Source organism: Sander lucioperca, chromosome 10 (assembly GCF_008315115.2).
Source record: "Sander lucioperca isolate FBNREF2018 chromosome 10, SLUC_FBN_1.2, whole genome shotgun sequence".
NCBI lineage: Eukaryota > Metazoa > Chordata > Actinopteri > Perciformes > Percidae > Sander > Sander lucioperca.
In genome coordinates this window covers 19,106,533-19,128,510 of record NC_050182.1, presented here as the reverse complement: position 1 = coordinate 19,128,510, position 21,978 = coordinate 19,106,533, and the positions used below count along the sequence as shown (strand labels likewise).

Genomic DNA, 21,978 nt, shown 5'->3' with positions numbered 1-21,978 from the left:
GTGTTAATATGGACGGAGATTAGATGGCTACTGTGTAGACGGAGATCGTTTTAGTCTCAAAACGCTACCTAAAAAACTAAAACGTAGTAGTGTAGATGTAGGCTTACACTCACCTTTTGCAGTTGAGCGTACAAAGTGATTTACGGTGCGTCTCTCTTCAGCAGCAGCAGCAGCAGCAGCAGAGGCCGATGGGGCAGCAGGCGAACTCCCAGCAGATAAAGAACGAGCGGCTGATGGATCAGTGTGTCCAGAGCTCCTCTCAACATCACGCCAAACAGGAAGCGGAGCAGCAGACGGAGCAGCACCGAGCCGGCGGCGGCCTCCCTCAGCTCCAACAGATCAGCCACAACCTCGCCACAGACCTCTACAACGTAAGTGACCGCGGCGCCGCCGGGGAACATTCTCAGCGGGTTTGAAAACATCTCGGCTCCACTGGCACACAAAAAAAAGTGAAATCTCAAGTCCTGCTTGTGCTTCTTAACTAGGGTTGGGCATCGTTTGGATTTTAACAATTCCAATTCTTCCTTTCGATTCCGGTTCTCGTCGAGAGAGGTGGAGTTGAAACGGGTCACATTATTATTTCACAAATAAGAGGAAAGTTGTATTTTGATTCAATGGTGGGTTTGCAGTTTTACAGCTTTTTCAATGTAAAATAAAGCCAGACTAGAGCGCTGCTTGCTGTGCTCCAAGGCTGCAACACAACAAGCGCCTGGCCGCTACGGAAACCAAAACTTGCGCATATTAAATTGGGAACCCGTGATCAGATTTGAAACCAAATCTGATTCCACTGGAATCGTTATTTTTGCAAAAATTCCAAGTAGGAATCTGGGTTCTCGATGCCCAACCCTACTCTTAACACTGTCTGTTAAAGCCCTAATATTAATATGAAAGGGCGCCTGGTTGGCTCGCCTGGTGGAGCGGGCGTCCACGTGTAGGAGTTTGCTCCTTGACGCCGCGGCCGCGGGTTCGGCTCCGACCTGCAGCCCTTTGCTGCGTGTCGTCCCCTCTCTCTCTCTCTCTCCACTTTTGGGTCTGGGCTGTCGGCTATACGGATGGAGGCCTAGAATGCCAAAATAATAATCTTGCGATAGCAGGCACGGTGCGTCTGCTCCGCGGAGATCCGCTCTACAAGCCTAAAAATAGGACAGTCTTCCATTTATATTTTTTTATGCGAGGTGTGTGCGGCCATTTTCACACAGAAATGGATCATAAAGTGTTTATATTTTTTTAAATTAAACCACCGATATACAGGAAACGTTAATGACTGAATGAGCGTATTGGCACTTTCATTTTGAGAGTTTCTAGTTCTTGTTTCCCTCCCCTGCGTCCTCTGATAACAGCTGACAGTAGATTGATGTTTTCACAGCGCTGTGCCGGCTCCAAAAAACAACAACAAAGCAAAAGCTCTCCATCTCGCCTGGGACTCCCACAATCCTCCAATGTGTGGCACAGCAGGTGGAGGCGGTTAAAAGATATATTCAGCTCCGCGAACGCTCCGCGTACGTTACACGTTCAATGTAGCCAAAGCGTTAGAGTTGTAGATGGGGAAGTTAATAATAAACCGTTTCATGTTAAAGGGGAACTATGTAGTTTTTTTAGCTTAAGTTACCTTAACTGAACAGCTTCAGAGTCATTAGAATGGTTATATGACTTTTCTCAGGTTGAATGGTGGTCGTCTCGCTCCCCCTAGCGCCTGTGAGCAGAAAAACCGCCCTCGCAACTTTCTGCCGGCGAGTCCCTCAGCGAAACCTGTAGGGGGGGCTCTATAGAGAAACCTGTAGGGGGGGCTCTATAGAGAAACCTGTAGGGGGGCTCTATAGAGAAACCTGTAGGGGGGCTCTATAGAGAAACCTGTAGGGGGGGCTCTATAGAGAAACCTGTATGGGGGCTCTATAGAGAAACCTGTATGGGGGCTCTATAGAGAAACCTGTAGGGGGGGCTCTATAGAGAAACCTGTAGGGGGGCTCTATAGAGAAACCTGTAGGGGAGGTCTATAGAGAAACCTGTAGGGGGGGCTCTATAGAGAAACCTGTATGGGGGCTCTATAGAGAAACCTGTAGGGGGGGCTCTATAGAGAAACCTGTATGGGGGCTCTATAGAGAAACCTGTAGGGGAGGTCTATAGAGAAACCTGTAGGGGGGGCTCTATAGAGAAACCTGTAGGGGGGGCTCTATAGAGAAACCTGTAGGGGGGGGCTCTATAGAGAAACCTGTAGGGGGGGCTCTATAGAGAAACCTGTAGGGGGGGGCTCTATAGAGAAACCTGTAGGGGGGCTCTATAGAGAAACCTGTAGGGGGGGGGCTCTATAGAGAAACCTGTAGGGGGGGGGGCTCTATAGAGAAACCTGTAGGGGGGGGGGCTCTATAGAGAAACCTGTAGGGGGGGGGGGCTCTATAGAGAAACCTGTAGGGGAGGTCTATAGAGAAACCTGTAGGGGGGGCTCTATAGAGAAACCTGTAGGGGGGCTCTATAGAGAAACCTGTAGGGGGGCTCTATAGAGAAACCTGTAGGGGGGGCTCTATAGAGAAACCTGTAGGGGGGCTCTATAGAGAAACCTGTAGGGGGGGCTCTATAGAGAAACTTGCCAGCAAAAAGCCAGAAAACAGCGATGAACTGGCCAAAACTGCATAGTGCCTCTTTAACTGAATATAAGATGTTTGAGCGATTAATACTGTCAGTTATTTATTTAAAGGTGCAGTAAGTGATTCTGCACAAAGATTGTTGATATTTGAATTCAACTGCCAAACAAATACAACCCCCCACCTTCAGAAGCTCCGCCCCCCCAGATTCACGGACAGATAACTTCTGGCCGGCACATTCACATGCTGAAAGGCTTAACTTCTCCTGAGATTTCCCACCGTGGTCAGAAAGAACAGGGGAGACACTTTGTTTCTCTGCCTCCAGAGAAATACCGCAACGCTACCAAGCCACGGCCGAGCGGCGTGCGTCGCCACCACGTGTAGTTACATTTTTCGAGAGGTGGCGTCAGGCTACGGCGTAGGGTCGGTCCCTCCACGTACCTACGTACGTTGCCACGGCGTCGATTTAACGCAGAAGCATAAATCACGCTTAAGTTACTAGTTGCTTTACACGTTAAGATTACTGCTCTCTAAACACATGAAGTTTATAAAATCTGATGTTTGATTCTAAAGTAAACTAGACGACAATATAACGACTGATTAGACCATTAAACACACAGTTTGGAAAGACAAAAAGAAAGAGACAGAAAGGAGAAAGAGGACAGAAAGAAAGGAGAGAAAAGACAGAAATGACAAAGAAAGGAGATAAAAGACAAAGAAAGGAGAGAAAAGACAGAAAGAAAGGAAAGGACAGAAAGAAAGGAGAGAAAGGACAAAGAAAGGAGAGAAAAGATAGAAAGAAGACAGAAAGAAAGGAGAGAAAGGACAGAAAGAAAGGAGAGAAAAGACAAAGGAGAGAAAAGACAAAGAAAGGAGACAAAGGACAGAAAGAAAGGAGAGAAAAGACAGAAAGAAAGGAGAGAAAAGACAAAGAAAGGAGACAAAGGACAGAAAGAAAGGAGAGAAAAGACAAAGAATGGAGAGAAAAGACAAAGGAGAGAAAAGACAAAGAAAGGATAGAAAAGACAACGGAAAGAAAAGAAAGGAGACAAAAGACAAAGAAAGGAGAGAAAAGACAAAGAAAGGAGACAAAGGACAGAAAGAAAGGAGAGAAAAGACAAAGAAACGAGAGAAAAGACAGAAAGGAGAGAAAAGACAAAGAAACGAGAGAAAAGACAAAGAAAGGAGAGAAAAGACAAAGAAACGAGAGAAAAGACAAAGAAACGAGAGAAAAGACAAAGAAAGGAGAGAAAAGACAAAGGAGAGAAAAGACAAAGAAAGGAGAGAAAAGACAAAGGAGAGAAAAGACAAAGAAAGGATAGAAAAGACAAAGGAAAGAAAAGAAAGGAGACAAAAGACAAAGAAAGGAGACAAAGGACAGAAAGAAAGGAGATAAAAGACAGAAAGAAAGAGAAGGAAAGTAGATTGATAACTGGTTGGATCCTTTACACTTTCTACAGTGGGAGGACTTTTCTTTATTTTTAATACTTTAACTACATTTTCCTGATGGTACTTACAGACTTTTACTGAAGTAACATTTTCACTGCAGGACTTTACTTGTAACAGAGTATGTTTACAGTGTGGTACTAGTACTTTAACTGAAGTAAAGGATCTGAGTACTTGTTTCCACGGCTGGGTTTCAGCGTAACTAAGACTTCATTTGTCCTGTTTTCCAGGATGCCTTGTTCAACTCTCTGCTGGACGACCCCTACCTGAGTCTCCAGCTCACGGGCAAATCCAACCAGCAGGTAACGGAGCGCACGATGTCATCATAAACTGTGAATAAACACCGGCTGAAGGGAGCGGGATGATGTCACCCGCTGTGTCTGATCTGGTCGCTGTAAACTAGGGGTGGTACGGTTCACCAAACCCACGGTTCGGTTCATATCACGGTTTTAGGGTCACGGTTTTCGGTTCTCTACGGTTCTTGTTCCTACCCTCAATTTTCGTTACTACCCTCACCTATGGTCATGAAGGCTGGGTCATGACCGAAAGAACGAGATCCAGGGTACAAGCGGCCGAGATGGGTTTCCTCAGGAGGGTGGCTGGCGTCTCCCTTAGAGATCGGGTGAGAAGCTCAGTCATCCGTGAGGAGCTCGGAGTAGAGCCGCTGCTCCTTCACGTCGAAAGGAGCCAGTTGAGGTGGTTTGGGCATCTGGTAAGGATGCCCCCTGGGAGCCTCCCTAGGGAGGTGGTCCAGGCACGTCCAGCTGGGAGGAGGCCTCGGGGAAGACCCAGGACTAGGTGGAGGGATTATATCTCCAACCTGGCCTGGGAACGCCTCGGGATCCCCCAGTCGGAGCTGGTTAATGTGGCTCGGGAAAGGGAAGTTTGGGGTCCCCTGCTGGAGCTGCTCCCCCCGCGACCCGAGACCGGATAAGTGGACGAAGATGGATGGATGGATGGATACGGTTCTTGTTATTTTTTCTTTTAATCTTTAACACTCCAGAAATATACTTCAGCATATCATATATAAGCTTAATTATCCACAATGTAGGATACAGTATTAAATAACTATATAGTTATATCATGTAATCATGCACAAACTGAATTTGACTTGACTTTAAGCACATTACTGGGACCATCTCTGGGGAAAGCTAGCTGAGATGTTGATACAGCGAGAGGTTAGACATTGATGATTTCAACAAGCTTTTCATTTATTTGGCAAAAAAATGAGAATGTGTACTGCCATCTACAGGAACTTATGTGCCTTTTTAGCACATGAAGATTGAAATATTACAGAACATCAATTGAAATAACTTGCATTTATCAAACTGCAAACTTCAGTGTAGCTCTTACAAAAATGTATCCTTTAAAAGAAAGAGAGAGGAACTCTTAAAGCTCCGTCTTTTGAATAAGTCAGAATACGTTAAACATAAAAACAGTTTAAATTGTTAATTTTCTATCCTGGGCTGGGACACACCGTCATACGGTTTGATAAAGTACTTATTGGACTTATCATTGCACTTACAATAACGAGCATAGCTGTCAGGTTTTTTCCTGCATCCACCGTGTGTGTGTGTGTGTGTGTGTGTGTGTGTGTGTGTGTGTGTGTGTGTGTGTGTGTGTGTGTGTGTGTGTGTGTGTGTGTGTGTGTGTGTGTGTGTGTGTGTGTGTCTGTCTGTCTGTCTGTCTGTCTCTGTGTGTGTGTACCCGAATCTGGATAAGCGGACGAAGATGGATGGATGGTCTTTAGCTGTACGTTTTGTTGGTAACTTGTCCACACCTCTTCTTTCGCGCGAAAGGGAAACACACTGTCTGAGGTCACATACGGACACCTGACGGGCACGAGGCTACATTGCGCATGCGTCGAACCGTGCGGCACACACAAGTTCCTGACCGAGCGGTTGGGATGTTTTTTCATGAACCGTACCACCCCTACTGTAAACGCAGCAGGTTGGGTCTCACACTGCCAGACCCTCCGCCACAGCGCTGAGGAGGAGGGTCTGGCTAGTCCACACAGCATTCTGGGATGGGAGAAAAACATGGTGTGTGTGTGTGTGTGTGTGTGTGTGCGTGCGCGCGCATGTGTCTCTGTCTGTGTGTCTGTCTCTCGGTGTGTGTGTGTGTCTGTGTCTGTCTGTGTGTGTGTGTCTGTGTGTGTGTGTGTGTGTGTGTGTGTGTGTGCGTGTCTCTGTGTGTGTGTGTGTGTGTGTGTGTGTCTCTGTGCGTGTGTCTGTGTGTGTGTGTGTCTGTCTGTCTGTCTGTGTGTGTGTGTGTGTGTGTGCGTGTCTCTGTGCATGTCTGTGTGTGTGTGTGTGTGTGTGTGTGTGTGCGTGTCTCTGTGTGTGTGTGTGTGTGTGTGCGTGTCTCTGTGTGTGTGTGTGTGTGTGTGTGTGTGTGTGTGTGTCTCTGTGCATGTGTCTGTGTGTGTGTGTGTGTGTGTGTGTGTGTGTGTGCGTGCGCGCGCATGTGTCTCTGTCTGTGTGTCTGTCTCTCGGTGTGTGTGTGTGTGTGTGTGTCTCTGTGCATGTGTCTGTGTGTGTGTGTGTCTGTCTGTCTGTGTGTGTGTGTGTGTGTGTGTGTGCGTGTCTCTGTGCATGTCTGTGTGTGTGTGTGTGTGTGCGTGCGTGTCTCTGTGTGTGTGTGTGTGTGTGTGTGTCTGTTTCTCTGTGTGTGTGTGTGTGTCTCTGTGTGTGTGTGTGTGTGTGTGTGCGTGTGTGTGTGTGTCTGTTTCTCTGTGTGTGTGTGTGTGTGTGTGTGTGTGTGTGTGTCTGTTTCTCTGTGTGTGTCTGTTTCTGTGTGTGTGTGTGTGTGTGTGTGTGTGTGTGTGTGTGTGTGTCTGTTTCTCTGTGTGTGTGTGTGTGTGTGTGTGTGTGTGTATTAATAATCTTATTTCTCTTCCTCTCTGTGTGGATGCTCATGAAACCAGATTTTACCCTTTTATGTTTGCTTGCGGAGTTGTGAAGTCGTTCTTTGTTTCTTGTTTGTCTTTTATTTCCTGAAAAAGCAGCTGTGTATAATTCATATAATTCATGTGCATAACTTTGAATAATGTCCTCTTGTGCTTCAGTTCAGCGCCGATCACCAGGGCGACTGTCTGTCTCTGAACCACAGCGGTCTGAGCTGCGGCGGCTCCGATAAGAACCAGTTCCCCTCCGACAGCGGGGGCCACCTGGACCTGCAGGACCCCGGGGACCAGCAGGTCCTCAACCACCAGAACCAGAACTACGGCGGCGGGGACGCACGGCACAACGTGCCCAACATCATCCTCACGGGTGAGTGTGTCGCCTAAGCTGTACGATATGACAAAAATATGCACTAGGGCCCTATCTTGCTATTGGCACAGCACAAGGCCCGACCTAAGTGTCTTTGCTAGTTTAAAGCAGCCATATTATGCTCATTTTCAGGTTCATAATTGTATTTTAAGGTTGTACCAGAATAGGTTTACATGGTTTAATTTTCTAAAAACACCATATTTGTGTTGTACTGCAGCGCTCTCTCTCACTGCTGCAGATCCTCTTTTCAGCTGGTCTCTGTTTTAGCTACAGAGTGAGACCTCTTTTCTTCTTCTTCTTCTTCTGTACTATCTTTGATTGCACTGCACATGCCCAGTAGCTCAGATGTAGATCATGTCAGCTAGCTAGCTCCATAGACAGTAAAAGAAAGGCTGTTTCTACAACTTTGGTCAGTTACAAGGCAGGATTAGCTGGGAGACTTCTAAATGAGGGCGCACATGGAAGTAGTTCTTTTGTAGATTATGGTGAACTTGTGTGTGTTGTAGCAGTGCTCTGCTATTGAGAACGAGGTAGCATGCTAGCATTAGCGTTAGCATGCTAGCGTTAGCACGCTAACGCTACGAGCTAATGGTTGCGGTTAGCCTGCTCGTTTCGGCTTGTGACGTCACAAGCCGTGCCGATTTAGACCAGCTCACCCAGAGACTGAAGGCAGGACGCATTCAGAAACCGTATCTCACTCTAAACAGCATGGATGGATTTTTTTTTTTGTATGTGTGTGGAAGCACCAGAGACACACAATAACACCCCAAATCCCAGAAAAAGTGATTTTTTCATAATATGGGCACTTTAAGACCGACGCAGTTGTCAGTTTCCCGTGTAGCAAATGCACCTGCACCCATCTGTGTCCCATGGGCGTGCTGGTCTTACAGGGAGGTGTGTTCAGGTGCATTCTGGGCGTGCTGGTCTTACAGGGAGGTGTGTTCAGGTGCATTCTGGGCGTGCTGGTCTTACAGGGAGGTGTGTTCAGGTGCATTCTGGGCGTGATGGTCTTACAGGGAGGTGTGTTCAGGTGCATTCTGGGCGTATTGCTATCTTGAGGCAGCGGGAAGTGATCGCGCCATTGACCAACAAAAACCTGGTCTAAAGTCAGTCGCAAGCTGCGACAGAGTTCACTGACGCAAATTGTCACTATGACAACTAACAACAATCGCCATTTTGTTGTGTACCAATCAAATGACCACGGGAAACAGTTAAATGGCCTTTCTATCCATTTTATTTCTAAGATTTAAATCAGCTAGCTAGATAGCTAGATAGCTAGATAGATAGATAGATAGATAGATAGATAGATAGATAGATAGATAGATACTTTATTCATCCCAAAGGAAATTTTAGGATCCAGTAGCTTAGACAACCATAACACAACAAACACACATACATACATATATCACACATACATAAGAATAAACATAAAAATAAAAATCACACAGCACAGAAATGCAATGACCATGATAAGGTAATGTGCTATGGTAGACTGTGTGCAGTGGTGATAGTGCAAAAGTGAACAGTGCAGGGATTGAACAGTGCAGTAGAGTATTATTAAATAATAACTATGACTATGAAATATTAACAAAATAACATATTAACTGACTGATTGAATAAGAACAATATATAACAGGGAATAAGTTATAATATGTAGCTGTTATGACCACAGTCCAGATTGTGTAGGAGGGCTAATATAGCCTATAAGACCGCTGTACAGCAGACAGAGATATAATGGTGGTAGGGGCTGAGAGAGACAGGCTCATGCTGAAAAGTCTATGTCCTGGGGACACAGGACCTCCTCAACCTGTCTGTTGAGCATGCTCCTCTGTTGGATGAACGTGCTGTGTAGTGGGTGGCGGTCATTGTCCATGATCGCCAGCATCCTACTCATGGTCCGTTTCTCTGCAGTTGCTGTGAGCAACTAATCCATTCATCTTTGCCGCTCCACTGTGAATTCCTTGGAGTATAAGTTTTGAGAAGAAGATCTTATGCTGATTTTAAAAAGTCTGACATTGTTCCGTAGTTTTCTTTGTCCTTCCGTGTTTGATTTTCTACAAAGTCTAACCTGTTGGCCCTCGCTCCCTCCTTCCAGGGGACTCCCCGCCGGGTCTGTCTAAAGAGATCGCCAGCGCTCTGTCCCACGTCCCCGGCTTTGAGATGGACCCTTTCTCCCTGGACGACCCGCTCCGGATGGACCCGCTGGCTCTGGACATGCTGGACGGCGACCTGATGCTCGCCGACCCGGCTGTGGAGGACTCTTTCCGATCCGACCGGCTGAAGTGACCACCGCACTCTTTCTCCCCCTCTCACCACCCACCCGCCCGCCCGCCTGCGGAGCTCGGTGGGGATCAGCCAATGAGACGGCCGCCCCGGGGGCGGAGACTGGAGAGAGAAGAGCAGGATCAGCGCCGCTTCGCCGCACACTCACCACTCCCCCCCCCTCCCCGAGCAGACGTCTGCACAGCGAGGTCCGCACGTCACTTGGGAAACCTCCGAGAGCCTTTTTTTTATTAAAGCAACACTAAAGAACTATTCCTCTTCCGTCCCCCTACAGGTTGGAAGCGGAATTGTCCATTACCGTCATTCTTATGTCTCAGTCGAACTACAGATCTGCTACCTGATCTGGCAAACTTACACCAAAATAATGTACCTTAAAATAACATTTCCAAAATCGTTTCAGTGGTTCATCAACTCGTAACAGGGTGAACAGCACTTCAGCATTCGCTTTGCGGCCCTCTATCGGCTATAACCGCACTATAGAGTTTAGATTCTCTAAAGGCCGGGCCCTTAAACAAGCATTTGTGTTTTTTTAATCATTACTCTATTAGCCTTATTCAGTGGGGAGAAAGCTCTGCCTCTCCAGCTTCTCCCGTAGCTCTGGGTGGATGTCCTGCTCTGACTTGAGTGGGAGGTAAACTGGGCTACATCTCGTCTCCCCCGTCTGCAGCGCTGTTGTCGGCCAGTGCGTCGGCATGCAGACCGTGGCGAAGGACGGTATTAATTAGGTGATAGAGACCAGAAAGTCTCCTATATGGTTCCAGGTCTTTGATTATGTTGCTGCCTTGATCTGTTCTCACCAGGGAGCTTATAGGGTCGAGGTTTTTTGAAGTTTCTTCATTCAGATCCATTTGCGATCCGTTCCAGACTGAATAAACAAACAGCAGTTTACAGGCTTCGTCCTTGTTGCATTATTCATTAAGATAAATCTAAACAGATTTCTGTAGTTCCAACAACTCTGAATTGTAGTTGAGAACGTCAGTTATAACGGCCCACGGATTAAAACATTGTCGGGTTTAAATCAGGCTCGGGCTCATAGTTACAGTTCATGTGTCGGGCCGGGCTCGGGTAGGGTCGGGCTTGATTTTTTTTGGGCCCGATCTAAGCTCTACCGCACTATGCAAGATTGCCAGATCGGGTAGCGGATCTGTAGTTCGAATGAGACGTAATGAGACATTACGACAGCGGTAATGGACAATTCCGGTTCCAACATGTAGGGGGACAGAAGAGGAAAAGTTCTTTAGTCTTGCTTTTGTTAAAGGTGCACTATGAGTTCATGCATGGTCACTTCTGTTGACGTTCCAAGTAAATAACAAACAAAAACAGAGCAAGCTCGCCCCTCCCCCCACGTTTCCGTAACTGTCATGACTAACTGTCACTAACCCCCACCCCCTCCCCCAACCATCTTGTCAGTGATTGGCTGGAACGTGGTTTTGTTGTATTCAGCCTGTGCCCCTAGTACCCCTGTGTTATCTCCCGGGACCGGGCTTTTTCACGGTGTGTTCAGGGGGCAGGCAGCTAGCGGATCAAGGAGAGATCCCTACGATTTGAGACAAAAATGAAATCGCGCTGAAACCACGTAGGAACTCATAGTGCACCTTTACGTCTCTGTGATAGGAGATCTCTGTCCGAGATCAAAAGGGGAGTTTTTTTATCCGTCGAAGGCACTTAACTCTCTCGCGATGCTTGAAGTCAAGAAGATGCTTCTCTTTTTTTTTTGTCTTTTTTTTTTTTTTTAGGCATTAGCTTGTACGAGTCTTATCCGCATGTTAATGGAAGAAGCACTTGCCTAAAATGTAAAACACGCTGGACTAAAACCGCTCATGTGACGTCAGCTTTATGCAAAGAAAAAGAAAAAAAAGCCCCACACGTCTGTAAAAACCAGCAACGCTTGGAAGATCTTGAAAAGATATTATGCATCCCCGATACACGCGTGGACCCTCGCCACCCCCCCCCCCCGAGCTTTCTGACTGTTCTCTGTTCCACCCAGCAGCCACGTTGGACATCACTCCACAGGGAAGACGCCACGTGGGACCGGTTTGGATTATTTTACACCCAAACTCCCCAGCCCGAAGCTGACGCTCTTGGGCCGGCTACACACTGCCTGCGTGGCGTGAGCGTGTCAGCTGCGTGAGCGTGTCCGTTTTTATTTCGGCTCCCATGGTAACAGGTCAGAGCTTGCACACTGCCTGCGAGACACGCACGTCTCAGAAAACGCGCGCATGCTAGAAATAGGACCGACGCCTATTTTTCACGCGACACGCAAGCGTGTTGGAAGCGTTTCCAGGCAAAATAGAATAAGAAAAGATGTTTATATGTCATTTAGACACAAATACATATTAATAAATGACATGTTGATGTTTGAAAGTATCTAGGTTTTGATATAAATGCAGATAAAAATGTAATTGAAAAAAATAATTATCGATTTTCAAATACTGCACCTGTCAATACAGAACGAGATCTTCTGGAGCCTATTTTGCCGTCAACACTGCCGACGTTGTCTTTGCTGTAATCAGATCAGTATATATTTATGTTTAACATGGTATTTCAGTTTATCAATGGGAAACATCCATGTGTCCAGACAAGGCTAGCAGCAGCAGCAGCAGCGCCGCGTCAGACACCTTTCTGGGGTGTAAAGACAGAAAAATCCACGCAACAGAAACGCCACGCTCACGCCACGCAGCCAATGTGCAGGAGGCCTTAATGTTTGGCTTTCTCTGCTTTATCAGCCACTTTGACAGGAACTCAGCCATCTAGAGGTCTATATATATTTTTTTAAATGCTCCGACAGTCACAGATGTCAACGTAACAGTGCCTGAAAGAAGCCGTGAGCTTCTCCTCAGACCAAAAAATGCTCAAAAGAAGTTATAGATTGTTAAAGAAAAGCAGGTTGAAATGTTTGGTGACGAAGCTCTCTCAGGAGTGCGTACAGCGCTTAAAGCCCCCCCCACTCCCCCATATGCTGCTTCTTTTCAGGTCACGTAATCACAATGTCGCCGCCTGATTGATGTCCAGTTTAAGCAGCTTTAAATCCTTAATTTATCCCGTGATCACATAGGGCTCTTCCCCTTTAAAACGCTTCTATCTTCAGGGTTGAGCGTGGAAACAAAGGAACTGATCCTGCCCTCCTCCTGCTCTCGCTGAAGCCTCACCTTTTTATTTACAAAGCTAACGTTTCGGTCCCACCGGATCCTGTTCAGGGTTCAACTATCAGGGTTTCCCGATGGCCCGGGGAGCGTAAAACGCCCCGTCGGACCAGTAAATATCAGAACCTTTCTCGCCCGTTCGTTGATTTTAAATGAGGCGTCGGCCAATCAAGAAATGAGTTGGCGCCCGATGCTTTTGGCGTGTTTTTTACACTTTTGATTCTGTTAACGTATGACTGTTTGTAGGACTTTTTTTTGACGTTTTTGTAAAAAAAAAAAATTGACGCTTTTTGACTTTTTTTGTGTGTTTTTTAACGCTTTGTGGACGTTCTTTTTTTCCGAAATTTTGACGTATTTTTTTTTCCCGATTTATATTTTTTTGACGTATTTTTCCTCTGCGCTTTTAGGAGGTTTTTTTTTTACGCTTTTTGACAAATTTTTTGTCCTGATATTTGTTGACGTCCCCCCCCCCTCCTCCCCGAGGCTTCTTGTGACGTTATTTTAATTACATTTTTGCAAAGAAATTTGACGTTTTTCCTCAGATTTTTTATTTCTTGTTTACAGGGGCCAGTAAAAATGGACTTCGGGAAAATAGAATATTCTTTTACTTGTGAAAAAGACCCTTGGCGTTGAACCCTGGTGTGTGAAGGAACTCCGAGTCCACAAATCTGCATCTTTTTCCCGCTGAAATGTTCGTAACGTCCCCCCCCCCCCCACTCAGGCTTCAGCTTTACTGCTCTTTCAGGTCAGGTTCTTAAAGGTTGATGTTGATATTTTAAACCACCAAGTCCCCCCCCAAAAGTGCCAAAAGTGTATAACTGGTGCGTACATGAGGACTATCTAAGGCTGCAACTAAGGATTAGTTTAATTATCTGTTCATCTTTAACCCTCGTGTTGTCCTCTACGCAACTTTTGGTTTTTTCTCTGTCCAAATTTAAAAAAAATTCCTCTTTTTCCGATGTTTTTGTCATTTTTCGTCTGCGCTTTTTGGACGTTTTTGTCGTGGTTTTTTTTTTATTCAAATGCTATAAAATTGAATAAAACACCCAAATTCAAAGAAAATAGTGAACTGATCATTTATTTAACTTGTAAAGAGCGTCGTACCGAACCATCCACGTTATTTTTTTGGACATTTAGGTTGATAGAAACCCAAATTTCTGATATAGAAACTTTTCGGACAACAGGAGGGTTAAGTTACTCCATGAACTAAAAGAAATACCTTTTCTGTCTGTAAGCTTTACACAATAACAACAACAACTCAAATGCACTTCTATTTTTTTTTCTGGCGGGATTGTCCTTAACCCTGTCGCTGTGATTGACAGCTCTTAGCCCCGCCCCTCTCTTAGCCCCGCCCCCTCTCTCTACCTGCACTCGCTGCACACCTGTGTTTCCTGCCGCGCCGGAGCATAGCAACATCATTTAAAGTAACAAAAGGTAAAATATTAATTATTATTCTGACTATAAAGACTTTTTTTTATGTTTTAATCCAAAGTTGTCTAAGTCTGTATGTATATAATTCCTCAGATATCTTTTTAAAAATTTTTTTAATAAATACAGTATATTTAAAATGAGCTTGTAGAAGACGTTTTGACGCCTCATGTCAGTTTTTGAACAACAGCTTGTGAAACGTGAAATTCGCTGCATGTGTTTGTGTGAGCATCTCCAGTAAAAACATGTTGTCTGGTCGCCCCTACCCCCCAAATTTTGGAAATACTGTTATCAAACCCAGCTCCAGTTCTTTGTTTCTGAGCCTGTACAGGATTGTTGTGGTCCGTACCTTCTTTAAAGGGTAACTTTCAACTTTTATTTTTCAACCTGGACCCTATTTTCTCATCATTTTGTGTCTAAGCGACTGATGGGAACAACAATCTTTGAATTTAGTCCAGTATTAAGCGAGAGCGCTGCAGTCGGAAGCACCGAAACAAGCTACGATGTAAGTTAATAGGGCGAACATGAAACTAAAAAAAATCACCATCACCAAACCCACCAGACTCCATGTAAATAATCAGTACTTTTATCATCTTAAAACACACTTCATTCAAAGTGAACAGAAACTAAATAAAACTATGAAAAGCTGTCTTGGTTCATCTTTCCACTGTTCCAACAATCACCACTCTGGTTTGGTTGACATAAACACTTAATTCACCCATTTACATGTGGAAATATGCTGGCTCTATACACGCTAAAAGTCCTGATTATTTACATGGAGTCTGGTGGAAATATGCTGGCTCTATACACGCTAAAAGTCCTGATTATTTACATGGAGTCTGGTGGAAATATGCTGGCTCTATACACGCTAAAAGTCCTGATTATTTACATTGAGTCTGGTGGAGATATGCTGGCTCTATACACGCTAAAAGTCCTGATTATTTACATGGAGTCTGGTGGAGATATGCTGGCTCTATACATGCTAAAAGTCCTGATTATTTACATGGAGTCTGGTGGAGATATGCTGGCTCTATACACGCTAAAAGTCCTGATTATTTACATGGAGTCTGGTGGAGATATGGTGGCTCTATACATGCTAAAAGTACTGATTATTTACATGGAGTCTGGTGGACATATGCTGGCTCTATACACGCTAAAAGTACTGATTATTTACATGGAGTCTGGTGGAGATATGCTGGCTCTATACATGCTAAAAGTCCTGATTATTTACATGGAGTCTGGTGGAAATATGCTGGCTCTATACACGCTAAAAGTCCTGATTATTTACATTGAGTCTGGTGGAGATATGCTGGCTCTATACACGCTAAAAGTCCTGATTATTTACATGGAGTCTGGTGGAAATATGCTGGCTCTATACACGCTAAAAGTCCTGATTATTTACATGGAGTCTGGTGGAAATATGCTGGCTCTATACACGCTAAAAGTCCTGATTATTTACATGGAGTCTGGTGGGTCTTGCGATAGAGATTTGTTTTTAGTTTCATGTTTAAAAAAAGGATCTTACTCTTTAACTAAAAGGTCTATCTCTGTAGGGATCCTTTCCATAATGTTGTCAGACACTTAGAATAATAATCTGAGTCTGTCAGCGGCAACAACAGAACTTTTAGTGGACGGAAACTGACGCTGAACATTTGTCCTGTAGGGTCACATTACAGCTCGGTTCACAGCTGCCGTTTACAGCGTTCTCGCTCAATACTGGAACAAGTTCAAAGATATTTGTTCACATCAGTCACTTAGACACTAATGCATGGGGGAAATAGGCTCCTGGTTTACTAATGTAAATTTTAAGATTGTGAAAATGAGAATTTTTTTCTATTTCATATAAATGTAAAAAAAAAAAAAAAAGTATTCTACCTTTGGGGCTGAGTGATTGAAAGTCTGAATAGTTTCTGAATTCTTCTGAGCGTTTCCCAAAGTGGGGGCAGGACCCCCGTTAGGGGCCGCTGGATAGAAAAGCATAAAATGTGAAGATTAGGTTTACTTTTAACCTTTTGTGTTGTCCTCGGGTCAAAATTGACCCATTTTTTTATGTTTTTTTGTATTACAAATATGGGTTTTTTCAACCAAAATGCCCAAAAATAACATGGATGCATGCAGGTATGTTGTATGGGTTCCCTACAACATATGCATCCATGCATCCATGTTCTTCGCAGGTAAAATGAATGATTACTTCTTATTATTATACTGATTAATTTGGGGTGTTTTGTTCAAATGTATAGCCTTTGAAAACACTTTTTTAAATGGTTTAAGAATTGTCTCCTGACTAAACTTTGACCCGAACCAGTCTGTGATTCTCTCAACATGCTCTGATCTCAACTATTAGTCCAAATAATTCATCATTTCTGCTTTTTGTTTTACTCAAAAATGAAGTATAATGTCGTTTTAAATTAGGTTTATTGATCATGAATATTAAAACATTTGTTTTTGTTTTTTTGAAAAGTGAGAAAAACATTTTAAATTTTAAAAAAAGTTATTTTTCGATTTCCGACGGGAAGGACAAGTTCACGGTCGACAGTGAAGACAACACGAAGGTTATTAAGTAAACATCGTAAAACTAAAAATGATATCCGATAAAACGGAGAGGGAAAAATATAAAATAAAGACTTTTTTTTGTTGAATCGGGTCACAAAAAGTAAACGTAAGCAACCGGAGATGAGACTATCTTTCTCAAAATGTATTTATTAAATTAATTTGTTAACAAACGGCACTAATCAGAGGGTCAAAAAAATATTTATTATATTTATTTCAGTCATTAAAACAACTGTTTAATTGAGATAACAAGTAGAAATTGAAGCAAATTGGGTAAAAAAAAAAAGAGAAGTCCAAAATCTTAATTCAACATCAATCTGAAGAACAAAAAAATAAATATTTTCGCCGGTTTCTTTTTGCATTGACTAAAAAGAGAGATAGATTTCAGTTAGATGTTCCAGGGACTGTCGGCGGTGTCGTGTGTTTAAGGTCTGGAAAGTTTAGGAAATCTTTTTGAGTTTGTCAGGTTTTCTAAAAGTGGATTCAGAGAGACAGTGAGGTCTGTGAAGGAAACCCAGGCAACGCATTCTCATGAACGGGTCCGTATGATATCGTATACATATACGAAAATGTATATATGCACACCAAAACGTATGATATCCTACAAAACTAGGCTGGTCACGTGACGCCAGCTGGCTTAAGTTCCATGACGCCGAGCGACAGTTGCTAGTTGTTTAAGCCGCTACAGAGCTTTGTGACGCCGGCTACAGACCTCCGTCACAGCTCTGTCGTATCAGCGGCCGTTAGATGCGTTTTGCCGAGAATAGGTGAGCCGGGTACAGAGCACCGTGAGCTGCCGCTCGTTTCGGCAGAGATTACGGTTAAATTCAGGGATGCACCGAATCCAGGATTCGGAATCAGCCGAATGTTGGGCTTTTTGACGGGGTTCGGTTTCTGCCGAATCTTAGAAATGTTTCCACCGAACCGAACCCTACGCTTGCACTACGCACGCTACGCTGGTCGATGTAATGACGGCGCCGTTGATTACGGGAAGGTGTTTACGTAGGTGGAGCCTTCAATGCAGTAGGCTGTGAGAAAGTGGAAATGGAACTCGTGAGCAGAAAAAGTGTAGTTTGGCAGTACTTTCAGTCAAAAGAAGGCCATTCAAGTCCAGCTACATGTTCAATTTACAATGCTGATTAGTCTGGTGGTGGCGAGGACCCTAAACTATACACAACATCACCACTGTTACAACATTTGGTATGAACATGACAGCAGCCAAAATGCAGCAACTTCAGGTACGGCAAAGGAAGGACAGTCACTGTTTACTTCATTAATGTGTTTACTGTGTTAATGGACTGAGGATGGGACGAGGATTCAGCAGAATCTCAACCAGTGGATTCAGTATTCAGCCGAACCCCAAAAATCTGGCTTTCTTTCATCCCTAGTTAAATTTAGTCCACAAAATACGAGCGTTTGCCGTGACGGAAGTTAAGATGAGGAAAAAGATTGTGGTTTGCATTAAAACACTTCCAAGAAACATGCATTTCCTGGGTGAAGGGCTTTAGTTTTCCCCGGGAAGCGAACTCCGCTCTCTGGCTTTAAAGTCAGAAAAGTGTGTTACAGCATACAGCATCAATGTGGTGAAAACAGCATAAAAAACGTGGAATCCTTACGAATTACAGTGCTTAACTCTTCGTAGCTTTTTGAACGAATGGTTCATGAGAACAGGCTGACCCTGAACACGCCTACAATGGTGTACCGAATTGTCAAAATTGCCTATTGCCCCCCCCCCCAAAAAAAATCAAATTTATAGGGTAGATAAATTAGCTCACATACCAAAAACTGACGTGTGGACCACTAGGTGGCGCTATAATCCACGTAGACGCGGTTTTGCCTATAACTCGCACATTTCCAAAAGCCAATTTATTTCACAAATTTTGGGTTTTCTTTCAACCAAATTGTCAAAAAAATAAATAACGTGGATGGTTTCCCTACAACCGTTACTCTTCACAAGTAAAATAAAGGATCAGTTCACTACTTTCATTGATTTTGGGTGTGACCAAAAAAAAAAAATCTACGTAAAGTGACGAAAGTGTTAAAAAAAAATTGCAGAAAAAAATCGACAAATACAACGGTAAAAAGTGACAAAAAACGGGAAGACCACACAAGGGTTAAAAAATCTACGCGTTCCTTGAATCGAGCTGAATCACGTGACTTAGGCCACGCCCATTTCCACGAAGAACTTCCGCAAAAATCACGACATATGCTAAACCAACTTTACCAAACTGCCCCCTAGTCTGATCTGCACCAAACTCGGCACATAGCATCTCCAGACACACCTGACCAAAAGTTCTCAAAAGAATTTTGATAACTTCACGTGTGAGCAAATTACCATCGACATATATAAAATGGACCAACAGGTCCCGTGTCTCTGGACGGAGACCAGTGAAGGATATTAGAAGATCTTTCCCGGTGATGGCTGAGCGTTACTGAGCAGCCTCCAACTGAGCTTGAAGACGTAGATGTGACGTGAGCAACCTGTCTGAAAGTTGGAAGTCTTCTGGTAGCTGTGCCAAGAGAAATCTCAATCATTCCCAATCTAGCAGAGACGGAGAGCGTAGGTATATGTAAGGAGATAACATAGACACAGGCTAATTATTGATCACTAAAATGATAGTTAACATTAGTAATTAAACTTAAACAGCTAATGGAAGTCCAAACTGCCTGAGAGCTTCTCCTGTACTATACGGTAATTCCTCTACTATGAGACAGTAAGTCTTGTGGTTATGACCCAATCGTTAGCCTATTTTTATAAAAACGTCTGCTACGGAGCCATAACGTGAGGTACAAGGTAATGGAGCCTTTTATACATTGTCGTGTTTCTTTAGAAGTAAACAACGGACAAATAGAGTCTTTAAACTCTTCAGATGTAAAGTTATTCTCTGTCAAAGTGACGTCAAAATGAATGGCAGTCAATGGGATGCTAACGGGAGGTGATGGCTCGGTAGCATTAAAATGGCGCCGTAGGAGGTTCTGGTTGTGAGGAGACGCTGACCCCCTTGGAGATTACAGACAAACTACATTTTTTAGCTACCAAACACGAACTTTAGCATATCTCGGCAAAAGTAAACGCTACCACCGCAAAATTTGAGATTATTGTTCGACATGTAAAGGAGTTGATCAAATAATATATAAATCTATTTATAATGTGCCTGAAGTTTGGAAGACTAGATTAGGAAGACGTGTTAAAGACACACAACACAGGAAGTGGGATAAAGTCTGACTGCTGCCCCCTGCAGGTCAGTCCAGGAAACATCAGGAAACCTGTCTATCAAGCTAATTTTGGCGTTTGGTCGTTTAAATTAAAACTTTTTTTTTTCAACGTTTCTTTTTTCATTTTTGACACTTTCCTCCAACTTCTGAAGCTTTTTCTGACATTTTTGTCACTTTCTTCAACATTTTTTTCAACATTCTTTTGACTTCTTTTCTGAAATGCTATAAAATAGAATAAAACGCCCAAATTCAATGAAGAGTGAACTTACTTGTGAAGAGCGTCGTATGGAACATCCACGTTATTTATTTTATTTTTTAGAGAGAGAGAGAGAGAGAGACACTGACTGACTGACTCTGACTGACTGACTCTGACTGACTGACACTGACTGACTGACTCTGACTGACTGACTCTGACTGACTGACTCTGACTGACTGACTGACACTGACTGACTGACTGACTCTGACTGACTGACACTGACTCTGACTGACTCTGACTGACTGACTCTGACTGACTGACTGACTCTGACTGACTGACTGACTCTGACTGACTGACTCTGACTGACTGACACTGACTCTGACTGACTGACTCTGACTGACTGACTCTGACTGACTGACACTCACTGACTGACTGACTCTGACTGACTGACTGACTCTGACTGACTGACTCTGACTGACTGACACTGACTCTGACTGACTCTGACTGACTGACACTGACTCTGACTGACTCTGACTGACTGACTCTGACTGACTGACTCTGACTGACTGACTCTGACTGACTGACACTCACTGACTGACTGACACTGACTCTGACTGACTGACTGACACTGACTGACTGACACTGACTGACTGACTGACTGACTCTGACTGACTGACTGACTCTGACTGACTGACACTGACTGACTCTGACTGACTGACTGACTGACTGACTGACTGACTGACTCTGACTGACTGACTGACTGACTCTGACTGACTGACACTGACTCTGACTGACTGACTGACTGACTGACTGACACTGACTGACTGACACTGACTCTGACTGACTGACTGACTCTGACTGACTGACTGACTGACTGACTGACTGACTGACTGACTGACTGACTGACTGACTGACTCTGACTGACTGACTGACTCTGACTGACTGACTGACTCTGACTGACTGACTCTGACTGACTGACACTGACTGACTCTGACTGACTGACTGACTGACTGAAACCCTGGGCCTCTGCGTGGAACCATCCACGTTATTTATCTTATTTTTTGGGGGCTTTTCCCGCCTTTAATGGACAGGAGAGAGACAGACAGAGTCACAGGTCGATTCGAACCCTGGGCCTCTGCGTCGAGGCCTAAGCCTCTAAGTATATGTGCGCCTGCTCTACCCACTGAACCAACCCGGCCACAATCCACATTATTTTCTTTGACAATTTGGTTAAAAGAAACCCAAATTTGTGATATAGAAACTTTTTGAAAATGGGTCAAATTTGACCCGAAGACAACAGTGTGCTTCAGTGTAGGGCTGCAACTAACTCTAAAATCTCAGAAAATGGTGAAAAATGTGGATCAGTGTTTCCTAAAAAAGCCCAAGATGACGTCCTCAAATATCTTGTTTTGTCCTCAACTCAAAGATGTTCAATTTCCTGTCCCAGAGGAGAGAAGAAACTAGAACAATATTCATATTTAACAAGCTGGAATCACACAAAGTTTACTTTTATTTTAGGGCTGCAACTAACGATTATTTTCATAGTCGATTAATCTGTCGGTTATTTTCTCGATTAATCGATTAGTTGTTTGATCTATAAAAATGTCAAAACATGGTGAAAAATGTGGATCAGTGTTTCCCAAAGCCTAAGAGGACGTCCTCAAATGTCTTGTTTTGTCCAAAACTCAAAAGATATTCAGTTTACTGTCACAGAGGAGAGAAGAAACTAGAAGATATTCACATTTAACAAGCTGGAATCAGAGAAATCTTATTTTTCTTTTAATAAAAAAATGACTCAAACGATTAATCGATTATCAAAATAGCTGGCGATTAATTTAATAGTTGACAACTGATAGATTAATCGA

General features: G+C 43.9%; 1 protein-coding gene across 6 annotated transcripts in view; it reads left to right on the top strand.

Annotated features, from left to right (window-relative positions):
- The window catches only part of LOC116064718 (CREB-regulated transcription coactivator 2-like), a 36,592-nt gene extending 26,593 nt beyond the window's left edge, over positions 1-9,999 (top strand). The window contains exons 9-13 of one of the 6 annotated variants that reach the window (XM_036006280.1): positions 162-308; positions 354-371; positions 4,256-4,327; positions 7,093-7,297; positions 9,393-9,995. In XM_036006280.1, coding sequence (XP_035862173.1) covers positions 162-308; positions 354-371; positions 4,256-4,327; positions 7,093-7,297; positions 9,393-9,583 — 633 coding nt within the window. In that variant the 3' untranslated portion in view covers positions 9,584-9,995. Of the gene's footprint in view, positions 1-161; positions 372-4,255; positions 4,328-7,092; positions 7,298-9,392 lie in introns of all 6 variants that reach the window. The other 5 variants (XM_036006279.1, XM_036006278.1, XM_036006277.1 and 2 more) reach the window with 5 other exon arrangements.
- Positions 10,000-21,978: the final 11,979 nt, after the last annotated feature.